Source organism: Diorhabda carinulata, chromosome 6 (assembly GCF_026250575.1).
Source record: "Diorhabda carinulata isolate Delta chromosome 6, icDioCari1.1, whole genome shotgun sequence".
In the NCBI taxonomy this organism is placed as follows: Eukaryota; Metazoa; Arthropoda; class Insecta; order Coleoptera; family Chrysomelidae; genus Diorhabda; species Diorhabda carinulata.
Window position 1 is genome coordinate 2,365,439 of NC_079465.1, and position 27,045 is coordinate 2,392,483.

At 32.6% G+C, this 27,045-nt stretch overlaps 1 protein-coding gene across 2 annotated transcripts in view; it reads left to right on the plus strand.

The window, feature by feature from the left end:
* The window catches only part of LOC130895652 (arrestin homolog), a 52,945-nt gene that overhangs the window by 11,462 nt on the left and 14,438 nt on the right, over window positions 1-27,045 (plus strand). For both annotated transcript variants that reach the window (XM_057803085.1, XM_057803086.1), the window contains exons 2-6: window positions 10,917-11,067; window positions 11,413-11,502; window positions 20,129-20,293; window positions 26,402-26,519; window positions 26,585-26,732. In XM_057803085.1, the coding sequence (XP_057659068.1) occupies window positions 11,024-11,067; window positions 11,413-11,502; window positions 20,129-20,293; window positions 26,402-26,519; window positions 26,585-26,732 (565 nt within the window). In that variant the 5' untranslated portion in view covers window positions 10,917-11,023. The remainder of the gene's footprint in view (window positions 1-10,916; window positions 11,068-11,412; window positions 11,503-20,128; window positions 20,294-26,401; window positions 26,520-26,584; window positions 26,733-27,045) is intronic.

Here is a 27,045-nt window from a genome sequence, read left to right on the forward strand (position 1 = left end):
TTTTTGACAAAAAAGAACCAAGAAGAACCTATTTGGAAGAAAATGAAGGTGGAGTAGCCAATTTTTGAGCAGATAGAATTCAAAATACACAATTTTTGACCTCCGAAATTGAATTTTTGACAATAAGTACTAAATAAAAACCTGTTTTGACGAAAGTTCAACTAGAATAGCCAATTTTTGACAAAATAAAACTTGAAATAGTCTATTTTTGGCCGAAAAAATTGAGATTTTGACAAAAAAGAACCAAGTAAAACCTATTTGGAGGAAAATGAAGGTAGAGTAGCCAATTTTTGAGCAGATAGAATTCAAAATACACAATTTTTGACCTCCGAAATTGAATTTTTGACAATAAGTACTAAATAAAAACCTGTTTTGACGAAAGTTCAACTAGAATAGCCAATTTTTGACAAAATAAAACTTGAAATAGTCTATTTTTGGCCGAAAAAATTGAGATTTTGACAAAAAAGAACCAAGTAAAACCTATTTGGAGGAAAATGAAGGTAGAGTAGCCAATTTTTGAGCAGATAGAATTCAAAATACATAATTTTTGACCTCCGAAATTGAATTTTTGACAATAAGTACTAAATAAAAACCTGTTTTGACGAAAGTTCAACTAGAATAGCCAATTTTTGACAAAATAAAACTTGAAATAGTCTATTTTTGGCCGAAAAAATTGAGATTTTGACAAAAATTAACCAAGAAGAACCTATTTGGAAGAAAATGAAGGTGGAGTAGCCAATTTTTGAGCAGATAGAATTCAAAATACACAATTTTTGACATCCGAAATTGAATTTTTGACAATAAGTACTAAATAAAAACCTGTTTTGACGAAAGTTCAACTAGAATAAACAATTTTTCACCAAAAAATGGAATTTTTGACGAAAATTAACCAAGTAAAGCCTATTATGACCAAAATAAAATTGGAACAGCCTAATTTGACGAAATATAAGCTAAGGAAAGCAAATTTTGAGAAAAATAAAGATAGTATAGCCAATTTTTGTCTAAATAAAATTGAAATAGAATAGAATAGAAATTAACCAAAAAAACCTATTTGGAGGGCAATAAATGTAGAGTAGTCAATTTTTGAACAGATAGAATTCAAAATACACAATTTTTGACCTCCAAAATCGAATTTTTGACAAAATATAACCCAAGGAAATTTGAAATAATCTATTATCAACCAAAATAAACCACGAAAAATCCATTTCTAACTAAAATAAAATTGGAATAGCCTATTTTTGACCCGAATAAAATTCGAAAGTCTATTTTTGCCCTCAAAAATTCACTTTTCGACAAAATATAAACTAAAATAAACCTATTTAGACCAAAATAAATACAGAATAACCAATTTTTGACAAAATAAAATTCAAAATACTCAATTTTTGACCTCCGAAATTGAATTATAGACAAAATACAAACTAAGGATTATCGTGCGAACTCATTGCAATGTTTGAACGAAGAAATCAAGCAAAAACGGCCGCATTTGGCTAAGAAAAAAGTGTCGTTTCATCAACAAATCACAAATCCGTTATTCCAATGGCCAAAATTAACGAATTAAACTTTGAATTGCTACTTCATACACCCTATCCGCCAGATTTAGCCACCTCGACGATTCTTATTATAAAAAATTGTATCGAATTAAAAGGAGATTACGTACTTCTCGAACTATCCTCGTATATCGGTTCCAATGCCAGAAACCCCGTATAATTACGACTTTCAGGAAGGTAAATGAAAGCAAATTGGATAGAAAGAAGATAAACCGATTGTTGTTTTAATTAAACAACTTATTTTGGACGAAAAGTTTCGAAAATTAGCGTCTCGAATATCTTAGACGGTATTGAACAAAACAGGAGGAAATTACTTTCGAAAATATATTGTTACGAACCAATTATATACAAAACAATACGATTCAATAAAATATTTATTGTCTCTATTCAATGTCAGCATCATCAATTCCCCAATCAATGCCATATGCCATATTATTCGCCGTACCGCTTATCAGTTAATTAATAAATTAATTAAACGTGCCACAATGAAAGCTATCTACCAGGTATCGACGAATACACTTTGATCTAAGGACGAATACACGTGGAAAACAAATTAAGTTACGTCCTCGAAGACATTTTTAACGCTAGGATGTTAAGATGAAGAGCGAGAAGCCATTTCTGACTAGTCATCGAAAAGAATAATAAACTTAGTTGCCGAAGTTGATAACGATCCATTAGTAACACCAAAAGTACCTGGTCCAACAAAGAAAACACGTTTCTGAGAAATCTTTAACCACCGAAGCATTTTCAAAAGTCTAATTGCAATAAGTTGAGCCTGAACACGGCGTCCATCTTGTACACAGCTTCCTCATGTCCAAATTTTCGGTTAATACACTTTTTGAAACGCCTGCTACGTCTGCTAGGTCTCGAACTTTAAGTCGACGATCATCCAGTCAGTCAGCATCGTTTAAACTCCGCTGGTCTAACCCAGAATAGAATTTAGTTCAGCACCAATCGCGCGTGGCATGAAAGTTATTTTTTCAACGGAAACTTCAGAACCTGGGGCACTGACTTATCTGTCAAATGTCAGCGGTTTGTCTGGTATCATTTTCCAATACAAACTAGTCAATAAATTGTCCTTTTAATGCACTTTTTATCCCAATTTCCACCACTGGTCTTCGACACACCAAGTGCTGAACTTTTCAGGACTACAAAAACTAGAAACATCACCATTTGGTTATATCTTCGAAGGAAAAGACTTTAACTTTAGTTGTGAAGCAGTAGCCAGCTACTGGTTGAGAAAACTGCCTTCAGCTCTTCGATTTAGTAGATTTTCTTGCATCCTTGGAGTACCAGAGCTGGAAAAAGTCCTTTGACATAATGATGACAGGTGTTTTCACTCCTTTGGACACCAGAATGTCTTCGTCTACTTCCAGTTGTGTTTCGAATTCGTATTTTGGAACTTTTCGGGATTACAAAAACTACAAAAATCACCTTTTGGTTATATCTTCGAAGGAAAAGACTTTAACTTTAGTTGTGAAGCTGTAGCCAGCTACTGGTTGAGAAAACTGCCTTCAGCTCTTCGATTTAGTAGATTTTCTTGCATCCTTGGAGTACCAGAGCTGGAAAAAGTCCTTTGACATAATGATGACAGGTGTTTTCACTCCTCTGGACACCAGAATGTCTTCGTCTACTTCCAGTTATGTTTCGAATTCGTATTTTGGAACTTTTCGGGATTACAAAAACTACAAAAATCACCTTTTGGTTATATCTTCGAAGGAAAAGACTTTAACTTTAGTTCTGAAGCTGTAGCCAGCTACTGGTTGAGAAAACTGCCTTCAGCTCTTCGATTTAGTAGATTTTCTTGCATCCTTGGAGTACCAGAGCTGGAAAAAGTCCTTTGACATAATGATGACAGGTGTTTTCACTCCTTTGGACACCAGAATGTCTTCGTCTACTTCCAGTCGTGTTTCGAATTCGTATTTTGGAACTTTTCTGGATTAAAAAAACTAGAAAAATCACCTTTTGGTTATATCATCGAAGGAAAAGACTTTAACTTTAGTTCTGAAGCTGTAGCCAGCTACTGGTTGAGAAAACTGCCTTCAGCTCTTCGATTTAGTAGATTTTCTTGCATCCTTGGAGTACCAGAGCTGGAAAAAGTCCTTTGACATAATGATGACAGGTGTTTTCACTCCTTTGGACACCAGAATGTCTTCGTCTACTTCCAGTCGTGTTTCGAATTCGTATTTTGGAACTTTTCTGGATTAAAAAAACTAGAAAAATCACCTTTTGGTTATATCATCGAAGGAAAAGACTTTAACTTTAGTTCTGAAGCAGTAGCCAGCTACTGGTTGAGAAAACTGCCTTCAGCTCTTCGATTTAGTAGATTTTCTTGCATCCTTGGAGTACCAGAGCTGGAAAAAGTCCTTTGACATAATGATGACAGGTGTTTTCACTCCTTTGGACACCAGAATATCTTCGTCTACTTCCAGTCGTGTTTCGAATTCGTATTTTGGAACTTTTCGGGATTACAAAAACTAGAAAAATCACCTTTTGGTTATATCTTCGAAGGAAAAGACTTTAACTTTAGTTCTGAAGCTGTAGCCAGCTACTGGTTGAGAAAACTGCCTTCAGCTCTTCGATTTAGTAGATTTTCTTGCATCCTTGGAGTACCAGAGCTGGAAAAAGTCCTTTGACATAATGATGACAGGTGTTTTCACTCCTCTGGACACCAGAATGTCTTCGTCTACTTCCAGTTATGTTTCGAATTCGTATTTTGGAACTTTTCGGGATTACAAAAACTAGAAAAATCACCTTTTGGTTATATCTTCGAAGGAAAAGACTTTAACTTTAGTTCTGAAGCTGTAGCCAGCTACTGGTTGAGAAAACTGCCTTCAGCTCTTCGATTTAGTAGATTTTCTTGCATCCTTGGAGTACCAGAGCTGGAAAAAGTCCTTTGACATAATGATGACAGGTGTTTTCACTCCTTTGGACACCAGAATGTCTTCGTCTACTTCCAGTCGTGTTTCGAATTCGTATTTTGGAACTTTTCTGGATTAAAAAAACTAGAAAAATCACCTTTTGGTTATATCATCGAAGGAAAAGACTTTAACTTTAGTTCTGAAGCTGTAGCCAGCTACTGGTTGAGAAAACTGCCTTCAGCTCTTCGATTTAGTGGATTTTCATGCAACCTTAAGTACTCAAGTGTTTGGTTGTTTCTTTTGGTTCATTTTGGAAACAACAAGAGCTGTCGGGAGTCCCCAATGTTCTTCAGATGTTAATCCACCAAACTGTGACCAGTAAGCAATTAACTGTTAATAAAAACTTTTTAAACCAGTTACAATAAGTTGAATAATCTACGTGGACCAACCTTCTGTTTTTACCATTCTTTCTTGTCTCTTGCTAATATTTTTCATTTCAATTGGGGCTTTTGCTTTCTTATTGGTCATTCATCAGAAGAATTAACAACAATAATTTTCTTTTCAATCAAATATGTCGAACTTTGTTGGCTTGGAAGACGATGAAGATCCTGGACAACCAAAGAAGTTTGAAGATGGAGAACTGGAAGCATTAATCGATGAAGATTGTTACCAAACACAAGAAGACCTCGCAGAATCTTTGGATGTCACTCAAGCAGTGATTTAAAAACGTTTAAAAGCAGTTTGATATATTCAAAAGCAAGGAAATTGGGTTCCACATGAACTCAAACCAAGAGAGAGAAATGCTGGTGGATAGCCACAGAAGAAAGTCATTTTGGCATCGGATTGTTACTGGTGATGAAAAATGGATCAATTACAATAACCACAAGCGCAAAAAATCATATGTGAAATCCCGCCAACCATCCAATTCAACGGCAAAGCCGAATATCCATGGCGCGAAGGTAATGGTGGGATCAGAAGGGTGTGTTGCATTATGAGCTGCTAAATCCTGGTGAAACCATCAATGGAGAACGTTACCAAACACAATTAATCCGTTTTAAGAAAGTAATAGTGGACCAGACACGAGGCAATAATTTTCCATTACGACAACGCTCGACCCCACGTTGCTATTAGTAACTATTTGGAAAACAATGGTTGGGAATTTTTACCTCACCCTTCTTATAGCCCAGACCTTTCTCCTTGTGACTACCATTTGTTCCGGTCGATGCAGAACGCCCTCTCTGTACATCAGAGCAAGATACCAAAATCGGTTTGATTCATTCTTGGCTGCCAAGCCGGTGCAGTTCTTTTCGGATGGGATCCACAAATTATCAGAAAGATGGGGAAAATTCATGGGCAATACTTTAAATAATACTTTTGTGCATGATTTTCTCAAATAAACGTTCAAATTTTTGAAAAAATTATAAAGTTATAGGCCACAAAACCTGCTGATCTAAATTCTGGATTATATTATAAATTGGAAAGTTTACATTCAAAATTTTACTATAATATTATTTTTATTTCATAAAATATACCCTGTAGATTCATAGAACTATTTTTCAAAAATTCAATCTTCATAAATTGACATTTTTTTATTATTTATTTACGCGTATGAATCAAAAACTATCTGTTTTTATAGTTGGATATATGTCTGTCTTCGGAATAAAAAAAAAGAAACTTTCGACCTTCCCATAACAAAGAAGATAAAAAACTTCATTTGCTGAAGATTTGTCTCGTCAGAATTTCCCGGAATCATCAAATTTATAGCGCGGGAAATATCTTTTTTTATCGATGGGTAATTTACTTTCGGACCCGATATTTCGTAACCGACAAACGTCTCCTTCGGTTTTTTCTTTCAAATACGCGGTTGTCACAATTAAATTTTGAAAAATTTTCATCTAAATAATAATAAAATTTATTTTTCCACTCTTAATTACACCTCCAGAGCTCCAAAGATACACGTTCAGGGTCATTGATTCAAATTTGTCTGTTTTAAATAAGAAATTGAAACAACACCAATTCTATTCAGACGAGGAATTTTCCGAAATCCTCAAATAACTCGAATTTCCAATCCTAAGGTCCTGGAAAATCATAGCCAGGTCTTAAAACCATGTTATCTACTACACCATCACTCCTAAGGGAATTCGCACTTCCGTTAGGCCTCAATTACCCGCAGTACCCAAATACTGCACCAGAAGCGCCTCCACTGACCACTCCCGCAGATCCAAGTCGATCTCTTCTTCTTGTGGACCACCAAATCGAAAAGAAAAACGTTCCCATATGCAGACAAGTTGTTTTTAAAAGATATGGAAAGCTCCATTCAGTATCTCCTTCATGGACAGTCTCTGGAGACGATAACTTGGTCTGGATAGAGGCTTAGAATCATTTTAATTACTGTTACTTTTACGTAGAAGAAGCTAAATGATATAAAACGTGGAAATAACCAGATTTACAGTCCACGAAATCGATACATACACTATTGGTCAAAAGTTTTTGCCAACCGTATGGTTTAGGTGATTCCAATTCTTTAAAATACTCTTTACACAGCTTCTAGAATTGCTCGAGATCGTTGTGATGCTGGTAGATAAATTTTTATCCGATCAAGTGCTGGTTTACAACGTTTTCAGTCGACCTAAAGCATCGCTGGTCTTCAGCCGTGGTTTACAGCTAAACTGCTTTATCTGGACCAGTGAATAATCGACCAAGTTTGTGATTGTAGTTTTTCGATGACGTCCTAGACGTTTTTCATCGTCTCCTGGTGAGCGATAGCTCAAAGATTTAATACGTGAACTCAATTATACTTTTCATCACATCTGGCAGGAAGTTGTTTACTACGGCAATGTCGAAACGGCGTTAATCGGAATCCATACTGTGCCCAGTAGGAATTTATAGTGATAAATGACGTCTACATCTTTCACTCTTAGAGTGGTTCGTTATAACATTATACAGGGATGTTTCACGTCATAAATTCCTTTCGAAACTTTTATGGAATACACCCCAAAACGAGAGAATGGACAGACGTATAACTGGATGGATACGAAGAGTTATCGATTGGAGTTTCATGGATAGAAGGCAACGATGACATCTTGGTGAGAAAAATTTCTGTTTTGATGGAATTTTTCTCCAAAATTGTAGCTTTATAAAATGCGATCGAGCAAATTTTACACAGATATATGATATTTTCATATTTTACGTTATTTTTATACTAAATTGAGACATTTTACCTCATGTTTTGTTTTTTCTTTGTTGCCGACGTGAAAAATACGGCGTCGTAAAATTTTATTCTCTCGTTTTCTAGCAAACAAGTGAGAGAAACATAAACTGACACCATATTTGGGAAAAAAGTATGTTTGGAAGATTTTTGTATCTTTATTTAATTTTATAAATAGAAGAAATCCCTCGTTGAGTTAAAACAACAAAAAGATTGGAAAAAAGTCTTGAAAAAACAGTCGGAAACTATCAGTTAATCTGATCATGATCTGAATGTTCGGAAACTAACCTAGACACGCATTTATAAGATAGAATCTTTTTTACCCTCCTAAACCAATCAGCTGATTGGTAGTTTCGTACGAAAAAAAGGAAAATCGAGCTTTTGTAGATCATGCGTTATGAAATTTCGATCTAAATCACGTTCTAGGTTAGGATCCACGATAAACTAATAGATAATAGTTTCTAAAAAAGAAGAAGAGGAAAATAAAGAGTCAAATTGAGTTCTTGTGGATCATGTTTCAAATTTCCAACGAAAATTGAACGTGGCGTTATGAAATTTCGATATAAATCACGTTCTAGGTTAGGAAGCACGTTGAACTAATAGATAATAGTTTCTAAAAAAGAAGAAGAGGAAAATAAAGAGTCAAATTGAGTTCTTGTGGATCATGTTTCAAATTTCCAACGAAAATTGAACGTGGCGTTATGAAATTTCGATCTAAATCACGTTCTAGGTTAGGATCCACGATAAACTAATAGATAATAGTTTCTAAAAAAAGAAGAAGAGGAAAATAAAGAGTCAAATTGAGTTCTTGTGGATCATGTTTCAAATTTCCAACGAAAATTGAACGTGGCGTTATGAAATTTCGATCTAAATCACGTTCTAGGTTAGGATCCAAGATAAACTAATAGATAATAGTTTCTAAAAAAGAAGAAGAGGAAAATAAAGAGTCAAATTGAGTTCTTGTGGATCATGTTTCAAATTTCCAACGAAAATTGAACGTGGCGTTATGAAATTTCGATCTAAATCACGTTCTAGGTTAGGATCCAAGATAAACTAATAGATAATAGTTTCTAAAAAAGAAGAAGAGGAAAATAAAGAGTCAAATTGAGTTCTTGTGGATCATGTTTCAAATTTCCAACGAAAATTGAACGTGGCGTTATGAAATTTCGATCTAAATCACGTTCTAGGTTAGGATCCAAGATAAACTAATAGATAATAGTTTCTAAAAAAAGAAGAAGAGGAAAATAAAGAGTCAAATTGAGTTCTTGTGGATCATGTTTCAAATTTCCAACGAAAATTGAACGTGGCGTTATGAAATTTCGATCTAAATCACGTTCTAGGTTAGGATCCAAGATAAACTAATAGATAATAGTTTCTAAAAAAGAAGAAGAGGAAAATAAAGAGTCAAATTGAGTTCTTGTGGATCATGTTTCAAATTTCCAACGAAAATTGAACGTGGCGTTATGAAATTTCGATCTAAATCACGTTCTAGGTTAGGATCCAAGATAAACTAATAGATAATAGTTTCTAAAAAAAGAAGAAGAGGAAAATAAAGAGTCAAATTGAGTTCTTGTGGATCATGTTTCAAATTTCCAACGAAAATTGAACGTGGCGTTATGAAATTTCGATCTAAATCACGTTCTAGGTTAGGATCCAAGATAAACTAATAGATAATAGTTTCTAAAAAAGAAGAAGAGGAAAATAAAGAGTCAAATTGAGTTCTTGTGGATCATGTTTCAAATTTCCAACGAAAATTGAACGTGGCGTTATGAAATTTCGATCTAAATCACGTTCTAGGTTAGGATCCACGATAAACTAATAGATAATAGTTTCTAAAAAAAGAAGAAGAGGAAAATAAAGAGTCAAATTGAGTTCTTGTGGATCATGTTTCAAATTTCCAACGAAAATTGAACGTGGCGTTATGAAATTTCGATCTAAATCACGTTCTAGGTTAGGATCCAAGATAAACTAATAGATAATAGTTTCTAAAAAAGAAGAAGAGGAAAATAAAGAGTCAAATTGAGTTGTTGTAGATCATGTTTCAAATTTCCAACGAAAATTGAACGTGGCGTTATGAAATTTCGATCTAAATCACGTTCTAGGTTAGGATCCACGATAAACTGATAGATAATAGTTTCTAAAAAAGAAGAAGAGAGAAACAAAAAGTCAAATTGAATTCTTTTAGATCATGTTTCAAATTTCCAACGAAAATTGAACGTGGCGTTATGAAATTTCGATCTAAATCACGTTCTAGGTTAGGATCCAAGATAAACTAATAGATAATAGTTTCTAAAAAAGAAGAAGAGGAAAATAAAGAGTCAAATTGAGTTCTTTTAGATCATGTTTCAAATTTCCAACGAAAATTGAACGTGGCGTTATGAAATTTCGATCTAAATCACGTTCTAGGTTAGGATCCACGATAAGCTGATAAAAAATAGTTTGATACTGCTTGCCAAATTTCAAATAAGTACTTCTGGTCAACAGTTGAGTCTTTTCAATAAACTCCTTCGAAATTTTTTTTTGTGAATAAAATTTCTAGAAATATTTTAACAACGAAACAACAAATAATCTTATTGACAATCAACCAGCTCGATCTTTCAACGTTTTGTTCGCGAAATGGATCCTTAAGCCGACCCTGTCCGACTATTATGGAATTCTAAAATTCTACGAAGGCGGCAACCTTTGAAATACAATAGAAATACCAGGAATGCTAAAATTATGGGCCACCTTTGATGTTTGCTTTCAATATAACAACTTTTTATTATACTAGGCGGTTTATTTCCATTTTTCTATTTATTTATATGTTTCGTTTATTTATTTTCTAGAAGTTTTTAGAATTCTTTTGGGATATATATGTTTGTGTAGCGCAATTTAACTTAGTTTATAATAAATACTCGTAGTAACCATACCGAAGTAGTAATTAAAGAAATTAAGTGAAAAGTGAATTATATAAATTAGTTAAGTGTAGTGTAGAGACAGTGTTCACCCCACGAATAGGAATGCTTCTCTGCGTGGGTATTTCCTTTGTTCGTTATATAAAAATTACATAACAACATTGGATAAATCTTACTTAATAATATTGGGCTTCACTTAAGAAATGAAATTTATTTGATTATTTCCGAAGCGTGTTCGTCTTGTGGGAATCCGATGCAAACAATTTTCGTTATGTAACATGCTCTTAGCGAAATGAAGTATCTCGATATAGATATTGGATATATTGTAATAACGTGACATCTGTCGGTTTAATCTTTAAATGCCGCTTTAAATAAAATTTTAGATCGAATTTTTGTTCATTTCCAGATGGAATAGCCTCAACGGAAAGAAGAAAAGCGACCCGCCATTCTAGTATCAGTGAAATCAAATGGAAATGTACCTTTGATTACGATAAACGTGAAATTGTACCGGATATGACGTCGGACGATTTACAACCAATTGTTGGGGATGCGGAAACGTGAGTCTTTGATTATTTATTTAGTTATTCATGTTGTTATTTTTAGTGGGTTTGAACATGAACATTTGACACAATTTTCGTGTCACTACTGTCACTTGTACATGTCTAAGTGTGCTTGTCCCCTGCCAACTTAACTAAAAACATGGCTACCAACTATATAAAGCAAAATAGTGCGAGATAGGGATGGGTCGTGTCAGCTGTCAATTTGATCAATTATCAACAATGAAATGTCATATTAGGAGTCGTTGATGTCATTAAAAAGAAGATTTCTTGACGAATTTGTGTATTTAATAGATGATATATTAGAAAGATTAACGTTTAGTATTTGAAATCCGGTTTTTTCAGAACAAAAAGCGGCAACGAAAATGCCGAACCCGATGTCGAGATCAGCGATAATCCTGGGACTCAAATACCTGACGGAATGAGCGCACAAAGGTGAGATACTCATAATTTCCTTTTGTTGACACAATAAAGAAGATATAAAAGACAAAACTTTGACGAAAAATTTGCTTTTTCAATGTAAAATTTAATTTACCAACGTTAAGAAAATATTTTTCTTCATACCCCGATCGAAAGCACGTACTTTAGTCTAGTAAAGTTTAACTTTTACTTCCTGTGAGATATACACGTGTACATCACGCTACAAAGGCTAAAAAATAAACTGTAATATACGAAATTTGTTTTTCAACCTTCGATAGGCTGTAAATAAAACGCAAGTTCGTAAATCACCGTAATTACCGAAGAGATTGAGGTGGTCAAGTTTTCCAATACTTTCTTCAAAGTATGTTGCCTCTAATGAATTCAATAGAGTACAAAACAGACCTTGAAACTCCTGGAAATTCCGTAGACAAAACAGTAATGATGAATCTGCGGTTTTCGACAACCATTTTGTCAAATCGTTGAAGCAGATCTTCTGAAACGGCAAATTTGCGTCCTGTAGACAACGAAAACTCGGCGGGAGCATCAATAATGGCGGGAATGTTTACGTGGCTGTAGCACAACGCCGACTGACGCCTGAATGTCGACTTTTCTTGAGAAAAAATTCAAACCTTGTTGATTATAACTAGATCTCAATCATTTCATACAAAACAGACCTTGAAACTCCTGGAAATTCCGTAGACAAAACAGTAATGATGAATCTGCCGTTTTCGACAACCATTTTGTCAATTCGTTGAACCAGATCATCTGAAACGGCAAATTTGCGTCCTGTAAAAAACGAAAACTCGGCGGGAGCATCAATAATGGCGGGAATGTTTACGTGGCTGTAGCACAACGCCGACTGACGCCTGAATGTCGACTTTTCTTGAGAAAAAATTCAAACCTTGTTGATTATAACTAGATCTCAATCATTTCATACAAAACAGACCTTGAAACTCCTGGAAATTCCGTAGACAAAACAGTAATGATGAATCTGCCGTTTTCGACAACCATTTTGTCAATTCGTTGAACCAGATCATCTGAAACGGCAAATTTGCGTCCTGTAAAAAACGAAAACTCGGCGGGAGCATCAATAATGGCGGGAATGTTCACGTGGCTGTAGCACAACGCCGACTGACGCCTGAATGTCGACTTTTCTTGAGAAAAAATTCAAACCTTGTTGATTATAACTAGATCTCAATAATTTCATACAAAACAGACCTTGAAACTCCTGGAAATTCCGTAGATAAAACAGTAATGGTGAATCTGCCGTTTTCGACAACCATTTTGTCAATTCGTTGAACCAGATCATCTGAAACGGCAAATTTGCGTCCTGTAAAAAACGAAAACTCGGCGGGAGCATCAATAATGGCGGGAATGTTTACGTGGCTGTAGCACAACGCCGACTGACGCTTGAATGTCGACTTTTCTTGACAAAAAATTCAAACCTTGTTGATTATAATTAGATCTCAATCATTTCATTATTTCATCACTTGAAAAATGTTTTTTCGGGCTCCCAAGAGGAATTTTGTCTTTTGAAAAGCTTGGAAGCATTAAAAGTTTTGTTATTTTACTGATGAACGAATAATTTTGAGTGTGTGATTCGAGTTTTTGCAGAAATTTTTTATCGACCCACAAATCTATTCGAGAAATTCAATAAAACCTCGGAATGTATTCGAAATCGTCCTCTACCTATCGACACCAAAGTGTATAAATTGAATTTTACTAAATTTACGATATTATTTTTTATATATTCATTAATTTCGTTGATTTCTTCGCTCAAATTTTGCAATGAGTGCGATAATTTTTCTTTGCCTGCAGATGGAACGGTCTTTGGAGACGGTTCTCCCTTTTCAGTCCAGTGTTTTGATTGTTATTTTACTTCGGGTCTCACTCAGAGTCAAATCTAAACTTGTATTTTTCCGCACAAATACCAAACAACGTGTCGTCTTCAACTGTATAGATCATTTTGAAGAGTCGGGCCAAACGGTGGATCCAGTCGTTAACGACCATAATTAAGATCTGAAATAACCTTTTCTCATACATATGTTGATCCCAAAACTACTTAAAAACTGTAACTGTAACCAGAAATCTGCAAAATCTCCTGAAGAATTCTTTAGCAAAAAGTTTTTTCAACGTATCACGATTTCAGCCAAACTTATCATGAAAGGATCTATAAAAATTTGTACGTTTCGTTTTTTACACTCGAAATCTTGAAATCTCCTCCCAAATGACTGTGATAAACATTCAGTTTTATATTGGTATTAATAGAAACAATAGACAAATGTTTGAGTGTGTCAGCTGTCAGTTCGCTGAACGCAGCTAACTTCAGAGAGATCACAAAGTGCGCCGCGGGATTTTTGAATTTGGTGTTGAGTTTTTTACTTTTTAATCGAATTAGATAACTGAAGAAATAAGAAACTGTTACATTATACATCCATTATTCAATTCTGAGGCTATTCGCCTCAGAATTATTTGATACCTTCACTTAATTGGTGGGTGTATTTTCTTTTTTTGTTCAGAAGGATCCATCTAATCGGCTCCTTTCATTCATACATTTTTGTTCCCAGTTTTTCTTGTTATGTTGACAGGACACTACCCATTATGTTCGGTTCTGATCTAAAGCGTGCAAACAAAAACTCCAGAGGGAGAATTCGGTAATAATTTCATCCCCGACGCTAAGTAGTTATCGATCATTTTTCCTTTCGCCGCCGTTTTGTACGCTGGCCATTGAATTTTAAACGCGTCGTCCTTCTATCTTTCTTTTCATAAAAAGTAATTTTCTTTTATAGACAGGGTCTCGTAAACAATGTAAATTTTCAATGTTGAACAATATCTTTCAGTAAAATCATTCTTGAGGGTCAAACGCGAAAAATTATCGCACTGTAATATCAACATCCCCTTTGGAACCAAATTTTTTTTTCACGCGAGAATTTTGCCGTAGATCTGATTGTCCATAGAATGGCATTCATAAAAAACGTGTTCAGCTAGAGAACATTTGTCTTACGAGGGTTTATAAGCAAGTTTTGATATAGAGGAATTGAAACAAATATTTATAATTGGATATTTGGAATTGGGTACCTCCAAAACATATGATTTGCTTAAATAAGAAATCATTGGGTGCCAAATAAGGATTTGTACGGCGGATGATCCGTCAATTCGATGTTTTGACTATTCAAAAATATTTTTGTTTTGATGTGTGAGAGCCTCTTATTATCGTGGCGGCAGTAATGGCCGTCCCACGTTGCTCCAATGTCAAATTTTATGATGACTATGTCAGATTTGACATATTGCCATCAGTGTTGCCGTATCTCGAAACTTGAGTAGTAACTATCGTAATATTGTTGTCACTTTTGTGAGATGAATTTCGATTGATGCGTTACCTTCTAGATTTTCATATTTTTTTTTTAATATAAAGGAAACAAGGAGTTGAGATATTAAGCCCTCATCCTTTTAGTCTAAATACTTAATGGCGAGAGAAAAACGTAAATTATAATTGGCGCAGTCAATAGGATTCTGAAACGTCTCTGTAACTTACGACGCGTAAATTTGTATGAACTATGAACTTTTGGAATAATTTATTAAGATTTTTACAAGGTAGAACGTTTACCTTTTCATTTCAACGTAAATATTTAATGTTACCTTCAGAATTTTTCGTGTTCATCACGACGTTTCCTTTTTTTTTAGTTTCCTGATTGAAAATCATCAGAATTGAGTTTTTCTCTGTTTGAATGAGAAAATTTTGATTGCGAAAAGATAAAATTCCATTATTATAACAGAAATATGGAAATTTCGAGGGTCTAGTACTAAAATTTTTACTTGATTCAAATCCTCCTAATTTATTTAGTAAATAAATTAAACAAAGTTCTCTTTTTCATTTTGTTTTTAATAAATTTGTTAAAAACTGTGGCGTCATCATATTTTTAAAAACGAAAATAATAATTGGCGCAGTCAATAGGATTTTAAAACGTCTCTGCTTTACCATGTAACTTACAACGCGTAAATCTGTATGAAATATGAACTTTTAGAATAATTTATCGAAGATTTTTACAAGATAGAACGTTTACCTTTTCATTTCAACGTAAATATTTAATGTTACCTTCAGAATTTTTCGTGTTCATCACGACGTTTCCTTTTTTTTTAGTTTCCTGATTGAAAATCATCAGAATTGAGTTTTTCTCTGTTTGAATGAGAAAATTTTGATTGCGAAAAGATAAAATCCCATTATTATAACAGAAATATGGAAATTTCGGGAGTTTAGTAGTAAAATTTTCACTTGATTCAAATGCTCCTAATTTATTTAGTAAATAAATTAAACAAAGTTCTCTTTTTCATTTTGTTTTTAATAAATTTGTTAAAAACTGTGGCGTCATCATATTTTTAAAAACGAAAATAATAATTGGCGCAGTCAATAGGATCGTAAAACGTCTCTGCTTTACCATCTAACTTACAACGCGTAAATCTGTTTGAAATATGAACTTTTAGAATAATTTATCGAAGATTTTTACAAGATAGAACGTTTACCTTTTCATTTCAACGTAAATATTTAATGTTACCTTCAGAATTTTTCGTGTTCATCACGACGTTTCCTTTTTTTTTAGTTTCCTGATTGAAAATCATCAGAATTGAGTTTTTCTCTGTTTGAATGAGAAAATTTTGATTGCGAAAAGATAAAATTCCATTATTATAACAGAAATATGGAAATTGCGAGAAATCTGTATGAAATATTAACACCTAGAATAATTTAGTTTTTTATTTTCCTGATTGAAAATCATCAGAATCGAGTTTTTCTTTGTTTGAATAAGAAAATTTTGTTTGCGAATTTTTGCGTCAATTATAACTTACGATCGTTAAATGATAACAAAAAATATGATCAAATCTAGTCTTTAATTAGCTTTTAATTGCCATTTCTAATAACTGTTGAACGATTTTAATTAAACTCTTTGTATTTCCGTTTTCCAGTTCGTTCAAATATCGTTGTTTGAATTTTATGAACCCGATTCCCTTTTCATTATCCTCCATTTGATAGATATTAATAAAAAGAGGCAACCTACCCATTCAAAATTAAAATCTTTAATTGGTTATTTGATATCATGCACTCGCGCAACTTTTAATAATAATTCGAAACAATTTTTTTTTGGCGGGTACGTAGTTAATTTCGATTATTGGGCGGCGGTGCTGTTAATTTTTTGGTGAACGCGTTTGTTGTTTTATTGACTGATGCGTATTCTCCATAAAACAGAGGGCTCTAATTTCCTTAACTTGAGGCATTTCAAGATACTCAAAGCATACATTACATTCAGCAGTACAAGATGTAATTTTTCTTCAAATTGACCATCCATTATTTGGTGTTTTACATTTTTACACAGCTTAGTAAGTAAAGAAGTAGTTGATGTCGGGATCAGGCAGAAAATCCAAAAAAATTTCGAAAAATAAAGGGGTTGGAGCGGTTCACAGGAAACTGGAAGTCAATTTGCGAAAATTGCGCTGAAAATTCAAAATATATAAAAAATGCGTAAGCGACATTCTGAAGGAATAGAATGTAGTACAAAAATCAAGACAATCGTTGCCCAAATGAAACAAAAATCAAAAGAAGTCACGAATTTTCGCCCCCTAAATATTTGGAAATCATATTTTACTTTTGACTGGATTGAAATGACGAATATTAAATCAGAAAAAAATGATTTAAATCGTTAATTTTTGAAAAAAAGTCACGACTTTCCACCTTTCATCACTTTCCCTCGAATTTTGACATTAAGTACTTGGATACCCTGTATATTAGACTATTTTTGGTGGAATGATTCGGCTTTTAATTCAGCGGTTGTTCTCAACAATTAGAGTTCATTAACATCATTAAAACTCTAACTATTACACATTCCTGAAATTCCAGATTACCAGTAAGATAATATTCCCTTGGGGTTGTATTTTCAATTCCAAACCAAACTGTAATTATTATCTTGGTAGCCGTAGTTTGTGGAAATGTCATGAGTTTACTTGATTTGAATCATCCTAATTTATTTATTTTCTCTTTTTCATTTTGTTTTGTATTTTTAAAAACGAAAATTATAATTGGCGCAGTCAATAGGATTCTGAAACGTCTCTGTAACTTACGACGCGTAAATTTGTATGAAATATGAACTTTTAGAATAATTTATTAAAGATTTTCACAAGGGAAAACGTTTACTTTTTCATTGCAAAGTAAATATTTAATGTTAACTTCAGAATTTTTCGTGTTCATCACGATGTTTCTTTTTTTTTAGTTTCCTAATAAAAATCATCAGAATCGAGTTTTTCTTTGTTTGAATAAAAAAATTTTGATTGCGAAAAGAGAAAATTCCATTTTTATAACAGAAATATGGAAATTTCGGGAGTCTAGTACTAAAATTTTCACTTGATTCAAATTCTCCTAATTTATTTAGAAAATAAACGAAACAAAGTTCTCTTTTTCATTTTATTTTAAAAAAATTTGTTAAAAACTGTGGCGTCATTATGTTTTTAAAAACGAAAATAATAATTGGCGCAGTCAATAGGATCGTAAAACGTCTCTGCTTTACCATGTAACTTACAACGCGTAAATCTGTGTGAAATATGAACTTTTAGAATAATTTATCGAAAATTTTTACAAGGGAGAACGTTTACCTTTTCGTTGCAATGTAAATATTTAATGTCACCTTCAGCATTTTTCGTGTTCATCACAACGTTTCCTTTTTTTTAGTTTCCTGATTGGAAATCATCAGAATTGAGTTTTTCTTTGTTTGAATGAGAAAATTTTGATTGCGAAAAGATAAAATTCCATTATTATAACAGAAATATGGAAATTTCGGGAGTTTAGTAGTAAAATTTTCACTTGATTCAAATTCTCCTAATTTATTTAGAAAATAAACGAAACAAAGTTCTCTTTTTCATTTTATTTTAAAAAAATTTGTTAGAAACTGTGGCGTCATTATATTTTTAAAAAAGTAAATTATAATTGGCGCAGTCAATAGGATTTTAAAACGTCTCTGTTTTACCATGTAACTTACAACGCGTAAATTTGTATGAAATATGAACTTTTAAAATAATTTATTAAAGATTTTTACAAGGGAAAACGTTTACCTTTTCATTTCAATGTAAATATTCAATGTTACCTTCAGAATTTGTCGTGTTCATCACGACGTTTCCTTTTTTTTCAGTTTCCTGATTGAAAATCATCAGAATTGAGTTTTTCTTTGTTTGAATGAGAAAATTTTGATCGCGAAACGATAAAATTCCATTTTTATAACAGAAATATGGAAATTTCGAGAGTCTAGTACTAAAATTTTTACTTGATTCAAATGCTCCTAATTTATTTAGTAAATAAATTAAACATTCTCTTTTTCATTTTGTTTCAATAGATTATTTGAAAAATACTGTGGCGTCATTATGTTTTTAAAAACGAAAATTATAAATGGCGCAGTCAATAGGATCGTAAAACGTCTCTATTCTAATTAAGAAAAAAGAAACAATTAAAAACAACTCAAACGTGTTTAAAACTTAAAAGTTACGACCGTCTTAGCAAATTATTTATATGCTAAACATTATTTTCAAGACTTAAAGGAGGATAATTAAATATACCTACTTTAATTAAAAGATACTGTGGAATTTGTTTACAAAAACCGTTTCGTAATCATAATTTTTAATATTTGGTTAGGTTAGATTTTTCGTACCAGCTGAAAGCCCTTTTATATTGAAAATAATACAAGAAATTTCAAGGAAACGATAAAAAGATAAGGAAGAAAGGAATTTAATGTAACGTAATTATGTATTTCGAAAAAAACTGTACATTCGATTTAATAATATTTCAAATTTCGTGGCACTTCTATAATAATTGATTCGACGACAACGTTTTCGACGATTATTGAAACAGGACTCAATCCCCATAATATTTTATCCTTCGCCTATATAATGACGTAGTTATCGATTTTTCTGAAGTGTTGTCAAGTGCTCTGACATGTTTCAAAGAATCTACGAAATTATTTGACAGAGAATCGAAAGGAGGCAACGAAATTGATGAATTTAAGACAAATGACAGAATTTTAAGCAGCCGAAATGTCGTAATCTCACCGATTGCTTGATTAAGATTTTTCCGATTACTTTTTGACAGCGATGTCAGTCGTGACAGTTATGGAATACTGTTTAATTGACAGCTCAAATAACTTTACAGTCGCATCATTAAATATTAGGAAAAAAAAACGATTTTTTTTATGTTAAAGATAAATGTATTACTCGGTATACACTTATTTACATCGTATTTATTATACAAGGTGTTCTGGAAGTTGATGCAAAAAATTCGGGGGTGAAAACTCGAACCACAAAGTAAAATGTTGAAAAACTAAGCAAAGAGTAGCTTTTTGTTAAAAAATCGATTAAAAAAACTAATTTTTGCTATCTTTAGATTGTACAGGGTGTCCCTGTGAAAGTTAACTAGTTCAGAGCTCCGATTTCGCAACTTTCAAGGCCTATAACTCAGAAACGAGGGCTCGTACGACACTTGAACGATTTGACGTTATATTTATATGATCGGAAAAAAATTCGCACAGCTTTCGGAGGTTATTCGATAAAAATTCCATTGTTTTTCAGTTCTACAACTTCCTTATGAAAATTTTAGTAAAATTTCTGTTTGCAGAGTTTTCAAAAAGGTCTCCCCTAACCAGAAGTTAACACTCTATTTGAGCTCTCGCGATTTGATCGTTTCGCCTGAGGGAATCGATCGAATTCAAGGTGTCCTATTGGTAGATCCCGAATTCGTCGAAGAGAGAAAGGTTTATGGTCAGGTGACCTTAACTTTCAGGTAAGTTGGTTGACAGTTTCTATTTGACGGTAATGAACGATAAGGATAAACTGCACGAAGAGATTTTTAAATAATTCTGGAAACTAATTTCGATATTAAGCGGCCAAAAGGGGTTTATTTGCCTCAAAGGAAGCTTGTCTTGATAGTCTCTAGTTTTCGAATTATGTTAGGTTAGGTTAGGTTAGGTTAAGTTAGGTTAAGTTAGGTTAAGTTAGGTTAAGTTAAATGGTAATTTAATAATGATTTATTCAGAATTTAATTTATATTTCGAGATACGAAGAAAGTACATTTTTTTATGAAAATGAGACATTATTAAGATCCTAAGATATATAAAATCCCCGATTCATTTTATTTATAAGCTAGTTTTATAATATATTAGAAAAAAAATGGAAAATTACACGAAATATCCATAAAGAAAATATTAGAAATATTCGTTTGTTATGAATTGACGGTTTTTTTGTTCAAAAACACTTGTTTTGGTTAAGTTAGGTTAGACTAGGTTAGGTTAGGTTAGGTTAGGTTAAGGTTAGGTTAGGTTAAATCATAATTTAATAACGATTTATTCAGAATTCAATATATATTTCGAGATACGAAGAAAGTACAGTTTTTTATGAAAATGAGACATTATTAAGATCCTAAAATATATAAAATCCCCGATTCATATCATTTATAAGCTAGTTTTATAATATATTAGAAAAAAAATGGAAAATTACACGAAATATCCATAAAGAAAATATTAGAAATATTCGTTTGTTATGAATTGACGGTTTTTTTGTTCAAAAACACTTGTTTTGGTTAAGTTAGGTTAGACTAGGTTAAGTTAGGTTAGGTTAGGTTAAGGTTAGGTTAGGTTAAATCATAATTTAATAACGATTTATTCAGAATTTAATATATATTTCGAGATACGAAGAAAGTACATTTTTTTATGAAAATGAGACATTATTAAGATCCTAAGATATATAAAATCCCCGATTCATTTTATTTATAAGCTAGTTTTATAATATATTAGAAAAAAAATGGAAAATTACACGAAATATCCATAAAGAAAATATTAGAAATATTCGTTTGTTATGAATTGACGGTTTTTTTGTTCAAAAACACTTGTTTTGGTTAAGTTAGGTTAGACTAGGTTAAGTTAGGTTAGGTTAGGTTAAGGTTAGGTTAGGTTAAATCATAATTTAATAACGATTTATTCAGAATTCAATATATATTTCGAGATACGAAGAAAGTACATTTTTTTTATGAAAATGAAACATTATTAAGATCCTAAAATATATAAAATCTCCGATTCATTTTATTTATAAGCTAGTTTTATAATATATTAGAAAAAAAATGCAAAATTATACGAAATATCCATAAAGAAAATATTAGAAACATTCGTTTTTTATGAATTGACGGTTTTTTTGTTCAAAAACACTTGTTTTGGTTAAGTTAGGTTAGACTAGGTTAGGTTAGGTTAGGTTAGGTTAAGGTTAGGTTAGGTTAAATCATAATTTAATAACGATTTATTCAGAATTCAATATATATTTCGAGATACGAAGAAAGTACATTTTTTTATGAAAATGAAACATTATTAAGATCCTAAAATATATAAAATCTCCGATTCATTTTATTTATAAGCTAGTTTTATAATATATTAGAAAAAAAATGGAAAATTACACGAAATATCCATAAAGAAAATATTAGAAACATTCGTTTTTTATGAATTGACGGTTTTTTTGTTCAAAAACACTTGTTTTGGTTAAGTTAGGTTAGACTAGGTTAGGTTAGGTTAGGTTAGGTTAAGGTTAGGTTAGGTTAAATCATAATTTAATAACGATTTATTCAGAATTCAATATATATTTCGAGATACGAAGAAAGTACAATTTTTTATGAAAATGAGACATTATTAAGATCCTAAAATATATAAAATCCCCGATTCATATCATTTATAAGCTAGTTTTATAACATATTAGAAAAAAAAATGCAAAATTACACGAAATATCCATAAAGAAAATATTAGAAACATTCGTTTTTTATGAATTAACGGTTTTTTTGTTCAAGAAAACTTGTTTTGGTTAGGTTAGGTTAGACTAAGTTAGGTTATGTTAGATTAGGTTAAGGTTAGGTTAGGTTAAATCATAATTTAATAACGATTTATTCAGAATTCAATATATATTTCGAGATACGAAGAAAGTACATTTTTTTATGAAAATGAGACATTATTAAGATCCTAAGATATATAAAATCCCCGATTCATTTTATTTATAAGCTAGTTTTATAATATATTAGAAAAAAAATGGAAAATTACACGAAATATCCATAAAGAAAATATTAGAAATATTCGTTTGTTATGAATTGACGGTTTTTTTGTTCAAAAACACTTGTTTTGGTTAAGTTAGGTTAGACTAGGTTAGGTTAGGTTAGGTTAGGTTAAGGTTAGGTTAGGTTAAATCATAATTTAATAACGATTTATTCAGAATTCAATATATATTTCGAGATACGAAGAAGTACATTTTTTTATGAAAATGAAACATTATTAAGATCCTAAAATATATAAAATCCCCGATTCATATCATTTATTAGCTAGTTTTATAATATATTAGAAAAAAAATGCAAAATTACACGAAATATCCATAAAGAAAATATTAGAAACATTCGTTTTTTATGAATTGACGGTTTTTTTGTTCAAAAACACTTGTTTTGGTTAAGTTAGGTTAGACTAGGTTAGGTTAGGTTAGGTTAGGTTAAGGTTAGGTTAGGTTAAATCATAATTTAATAACGATTTATTCAGAATTCAATATATATTTCGAGATACGAAGAAAGTACATTTTTTTATGAAAATGAAACATTATTAAGATCCTAAAATATATAAAATCTCCGATTCATTTTATTTATAAGCTAGTTTTATAATATATTAGAAAAAAAATGCAAAATTATACGAAATATCCATAAAGAAAATATTAGAAACATTCGTTTTTTATGAATTGACGGTTTTTTTGTTCAAAAACACTTGTTTTGGTTATTTTTCTGTCACATATAGGTACAAAAAGATCTCTCGTTAATGTTCAATCTTCCAATTAGTCGCGGGCATTTAAATCGTTAATTTTTGAAAAATAGTCCCGACTTTTCTCCTTTCATCACTTTCCCTTGAAATTTTGACATTAAGTACTTGGATACCCTGTATATAAGACTATTTGTTAAAAACTGTGACGTCATTAAATTTTTAAAAACCAAAATTATAAATGGCGCAGTCAATAGGATCGTAAAACGTCTCTATTTTAATTAACTTGCCCCTACTTCTTATTTGATTAGATAGACTGAATCTTGTGGAATGAAAAATGCGTAGAATTTTTTGAAGAATAAAATTATCGTATACGAGGATGGTTCCAGAAGTACCTGGCCCAACAAATAAACCACAAAAATTTTTCTTCTTTTAGCTCCATAGTTTTTTCCCACGTTTGATACACTTTTCACAGAAAATAATCCAAGGGTGCAAAATCTGGTAAATAGGATGTATGAAACGACACTTTTTTCTTATACAAATGTGGCCGTTTTTGCTTGATTTCTTCGCTGAAACGTTGTAATAAGTCGATAGTCATCTGTCGGTACTAAACTAAACTACTAAACAACGTGGCGTCTTCAATATTGAAACGCCAGGTACTTCTGGGTCGATCCCCGTATAAAATGCTTGTTAATTGAGTATAAATTTGAAAAAATTCAATTTTCATTTGTCCACTCCTATACGAAATTCGAGTAAATTCTGGTTGAAAATAAACAAAATCATTCAATTAGTGAAATTCCATTTGTCTAATTTTCTTTAGTATAGTTTCCACATTCCATTCCGTTGGCTTTATTTAGAGAAACGATATGTGGCAAAGGAAATAATGATCGTGAGAATGTAGCACAAATGAAGGGAAGCAGTTTTCCGGAACAAAAACGTCGTTTTCGAATGAAATATACGTCGGACCAACAGGTTTTCATAATATCCACCCCAAATTCAGCTCGGTTTGTCGTTTATTTACAAAGCATGTCGTACACCAAAAGGAATTTTATTATTATACAGAATTTATTATTTACTGATTCATTTTTTTGGTATTTCGATACTTAATCATCATTATCAAATACAAAGGGAAACTAATAATGACAACAGAATGTTCCTTAACCTAACTTTTCATATATAAATGACAATGTGACAAACTGGAACCTCTTCTAAAAAAAAATAACATTAAGAGAAGTCCAGGTCGATTTAAATCTTTTGGAAATCAGTGGAAATTAGCTGTAATAAGCCTGGTACTTCCACTACTGGCTAAACTGTCGGAGAAGTCGATTCCAAGTGGTGTTAAATCACTTAAAAATCATTCCCCATGTCAATAATTACCTTAATAAGCCATTAATACCATAATTATTAATGCAAAACTCAGAACTCTTTATGTTCAATGGGAATTAGCTGAAATAATCCCAACCTAAACCTGGAAAACCTGACGAAGAAGTTACTTCCTATAGACCAATGAGTTTACTTTCAATATTGGCTAAACTGTCGGAGAAGTCGATTCCAAGTGGTATTAAATCTCTTAAAAATCATTCCCCATGTCAATAATTACCTGAATAAGCCATTAATACCATAATTATTAATGCAAAACTCAGAACTCTTTATGTTCAATGGGAATTAGCTGAAATAATCCCAACCTAAACCTGGAAAACCTGACGAAGAAGTTACTTCCTATAGACCAATGAGTTTACTTTCAATATTGGCTAAACTGTCGGAGAAGTCGATTCCAAGTGGTGTTAAATCTCTTAAAAATCATTCCCCATGTCAATAATTACCTGAATAAGCCATTAATACCATAATTATTAATGCAAAACTCAGAACTCTTTATGTTCAATGGGAATTAGCTGAAATAATCCCAACCTAAACCTGGAAAACCTGACGAAGAAGTTACTTCCTATAGACCAATGAGTTTACTTTCAATATTGGCTAAACTGTCGAAGAAGTCGATTCCAAGTGGTGTTAAATCTCTTAAAAATCATTCCCCATGTCAACAATCACCTGAATAAGCCATTAATACCATAATTATTAATGCAAAACTCAGAACTCTTTATGTTCAATGGGAATTAGCTGAAATAATCCCAACCTAAACCTGGAAAACCTGACGAAGAAGTTACTTCCTATAGACCAATGAGTTTACTTTCAATATTGGCTAAACTGTCGAAGAAGTCGATTCCAAGTGGTGTTAAATCTCTTAAAAATGACTCCCCATGTCAACAATTACCTGAATAAGCCGTTGAACACATAGACCACCTCCAGATAGGCCGTCGTGCCCCACCAAAGTCCAATGTCCTTTAAGAAGCCGATCAGGCGTTTCGGCTTGAACTCCCTGATGTCGTTCCGCGCCTATTTAGCTGGAGCAGTTGTTTGGTAAGAGACGAACCGGGTCCGACTAAATGGGCCTTCGCTTGTCTCCGTGCCAGGCGTCTCCATCCATCTCTGTCGAGCCCGCCTTGCGAAAAGGCGCATTTCTTGGTGAAGTACCAAAATCAATACTCAACGATACATCTAATCTACGCAGATGTTCCCCAAGGGAGCGTTTTGAGTACGGTTCTATATCTTCTATATCCACAACAGATAATGTCAAATTTGACACTACTTCACTATCTCACACCGAGTCCATGGAAAGCGATTCTGAGCCATCGACCTCAGGTCAATACAATCCACAAACTGAATTATTTAGTAATAGATTTGAGACTTCCAAAAGACCTTTTTGAATTACTGGGGTCTATGCTGAATCCGAATCCTCGTTCACAGTTTCTTCAACATTATTTTCCAAAACATCGCCGATAATTTCATTGAGGTCCTAACTAGTTTCGAACAGTTTTTTTCATTCCTCAGCTTCACTGGCACTGGGACATTCGGTTGTACGCTTTTATAGGTCTTTCTAGTGATTTCTTGTGTGTCGTCGTCTTCTTCATCTGGTCACTTTCAGTCATAATTACAGGCCAAAGCTCACACCGAGATTTTTGCTAATCAAAAGGTTCCAGTTCTTTCCATGAATCAGCAATTGTATAGATGGCATCTTCATTTTCATTAAATTCATCAATAGATCACATTTAACCAGATCATCTTTCCAGATATGGTAGAGAAGATGAAGAAGTGATGGGTCTAAAATTTTGTAACGAAGCAATCATGTGTCTGGTTCAACTCTATCCCCCCAATCCATCGATGTCGGAGTCAATTACACCCCTCCAGGTAGGTCGAGCAACAAATGACGTATCACGAAGATTGAGTTGTAACCGTGTTTGTTTGTTTTATAGGAAGCCTTAATAAAAAGACTTGGCAGCAACGCGTACCCTTTCAACTTAGAAATCACTCCGTTGGCTCCACCGAGCGTCCAATTGGTTCCGGCCAAAGAATACCATGGAGCGCCAATCGGTACAAGCTACGATATCCGAGCTTATGTCGGTAAGAATGTATCGTATTAATGATGTTGTACTGATGACGTTTAACGGGACTCAAACTGGTCTAAAGTTTACGCAAATACGTTTCGAAGGAAAAGACTCAGAACCGAGAAATATAAATCAATTTAAACAAACTAAACGTACAAAATCGTTCCTGAACAGTTTTTCTGAAACATCTCACTTAATTATTAAGAAAAAAAATGTATATCTACCTCAGAAGATAGTTTAAGGTTAGGAATTCTCTGTAGTGAGTAGTAAAAACATAATTAGAATGTAAAATCACCCAAAACAACGTCATTAATTAATTTCTACCACAC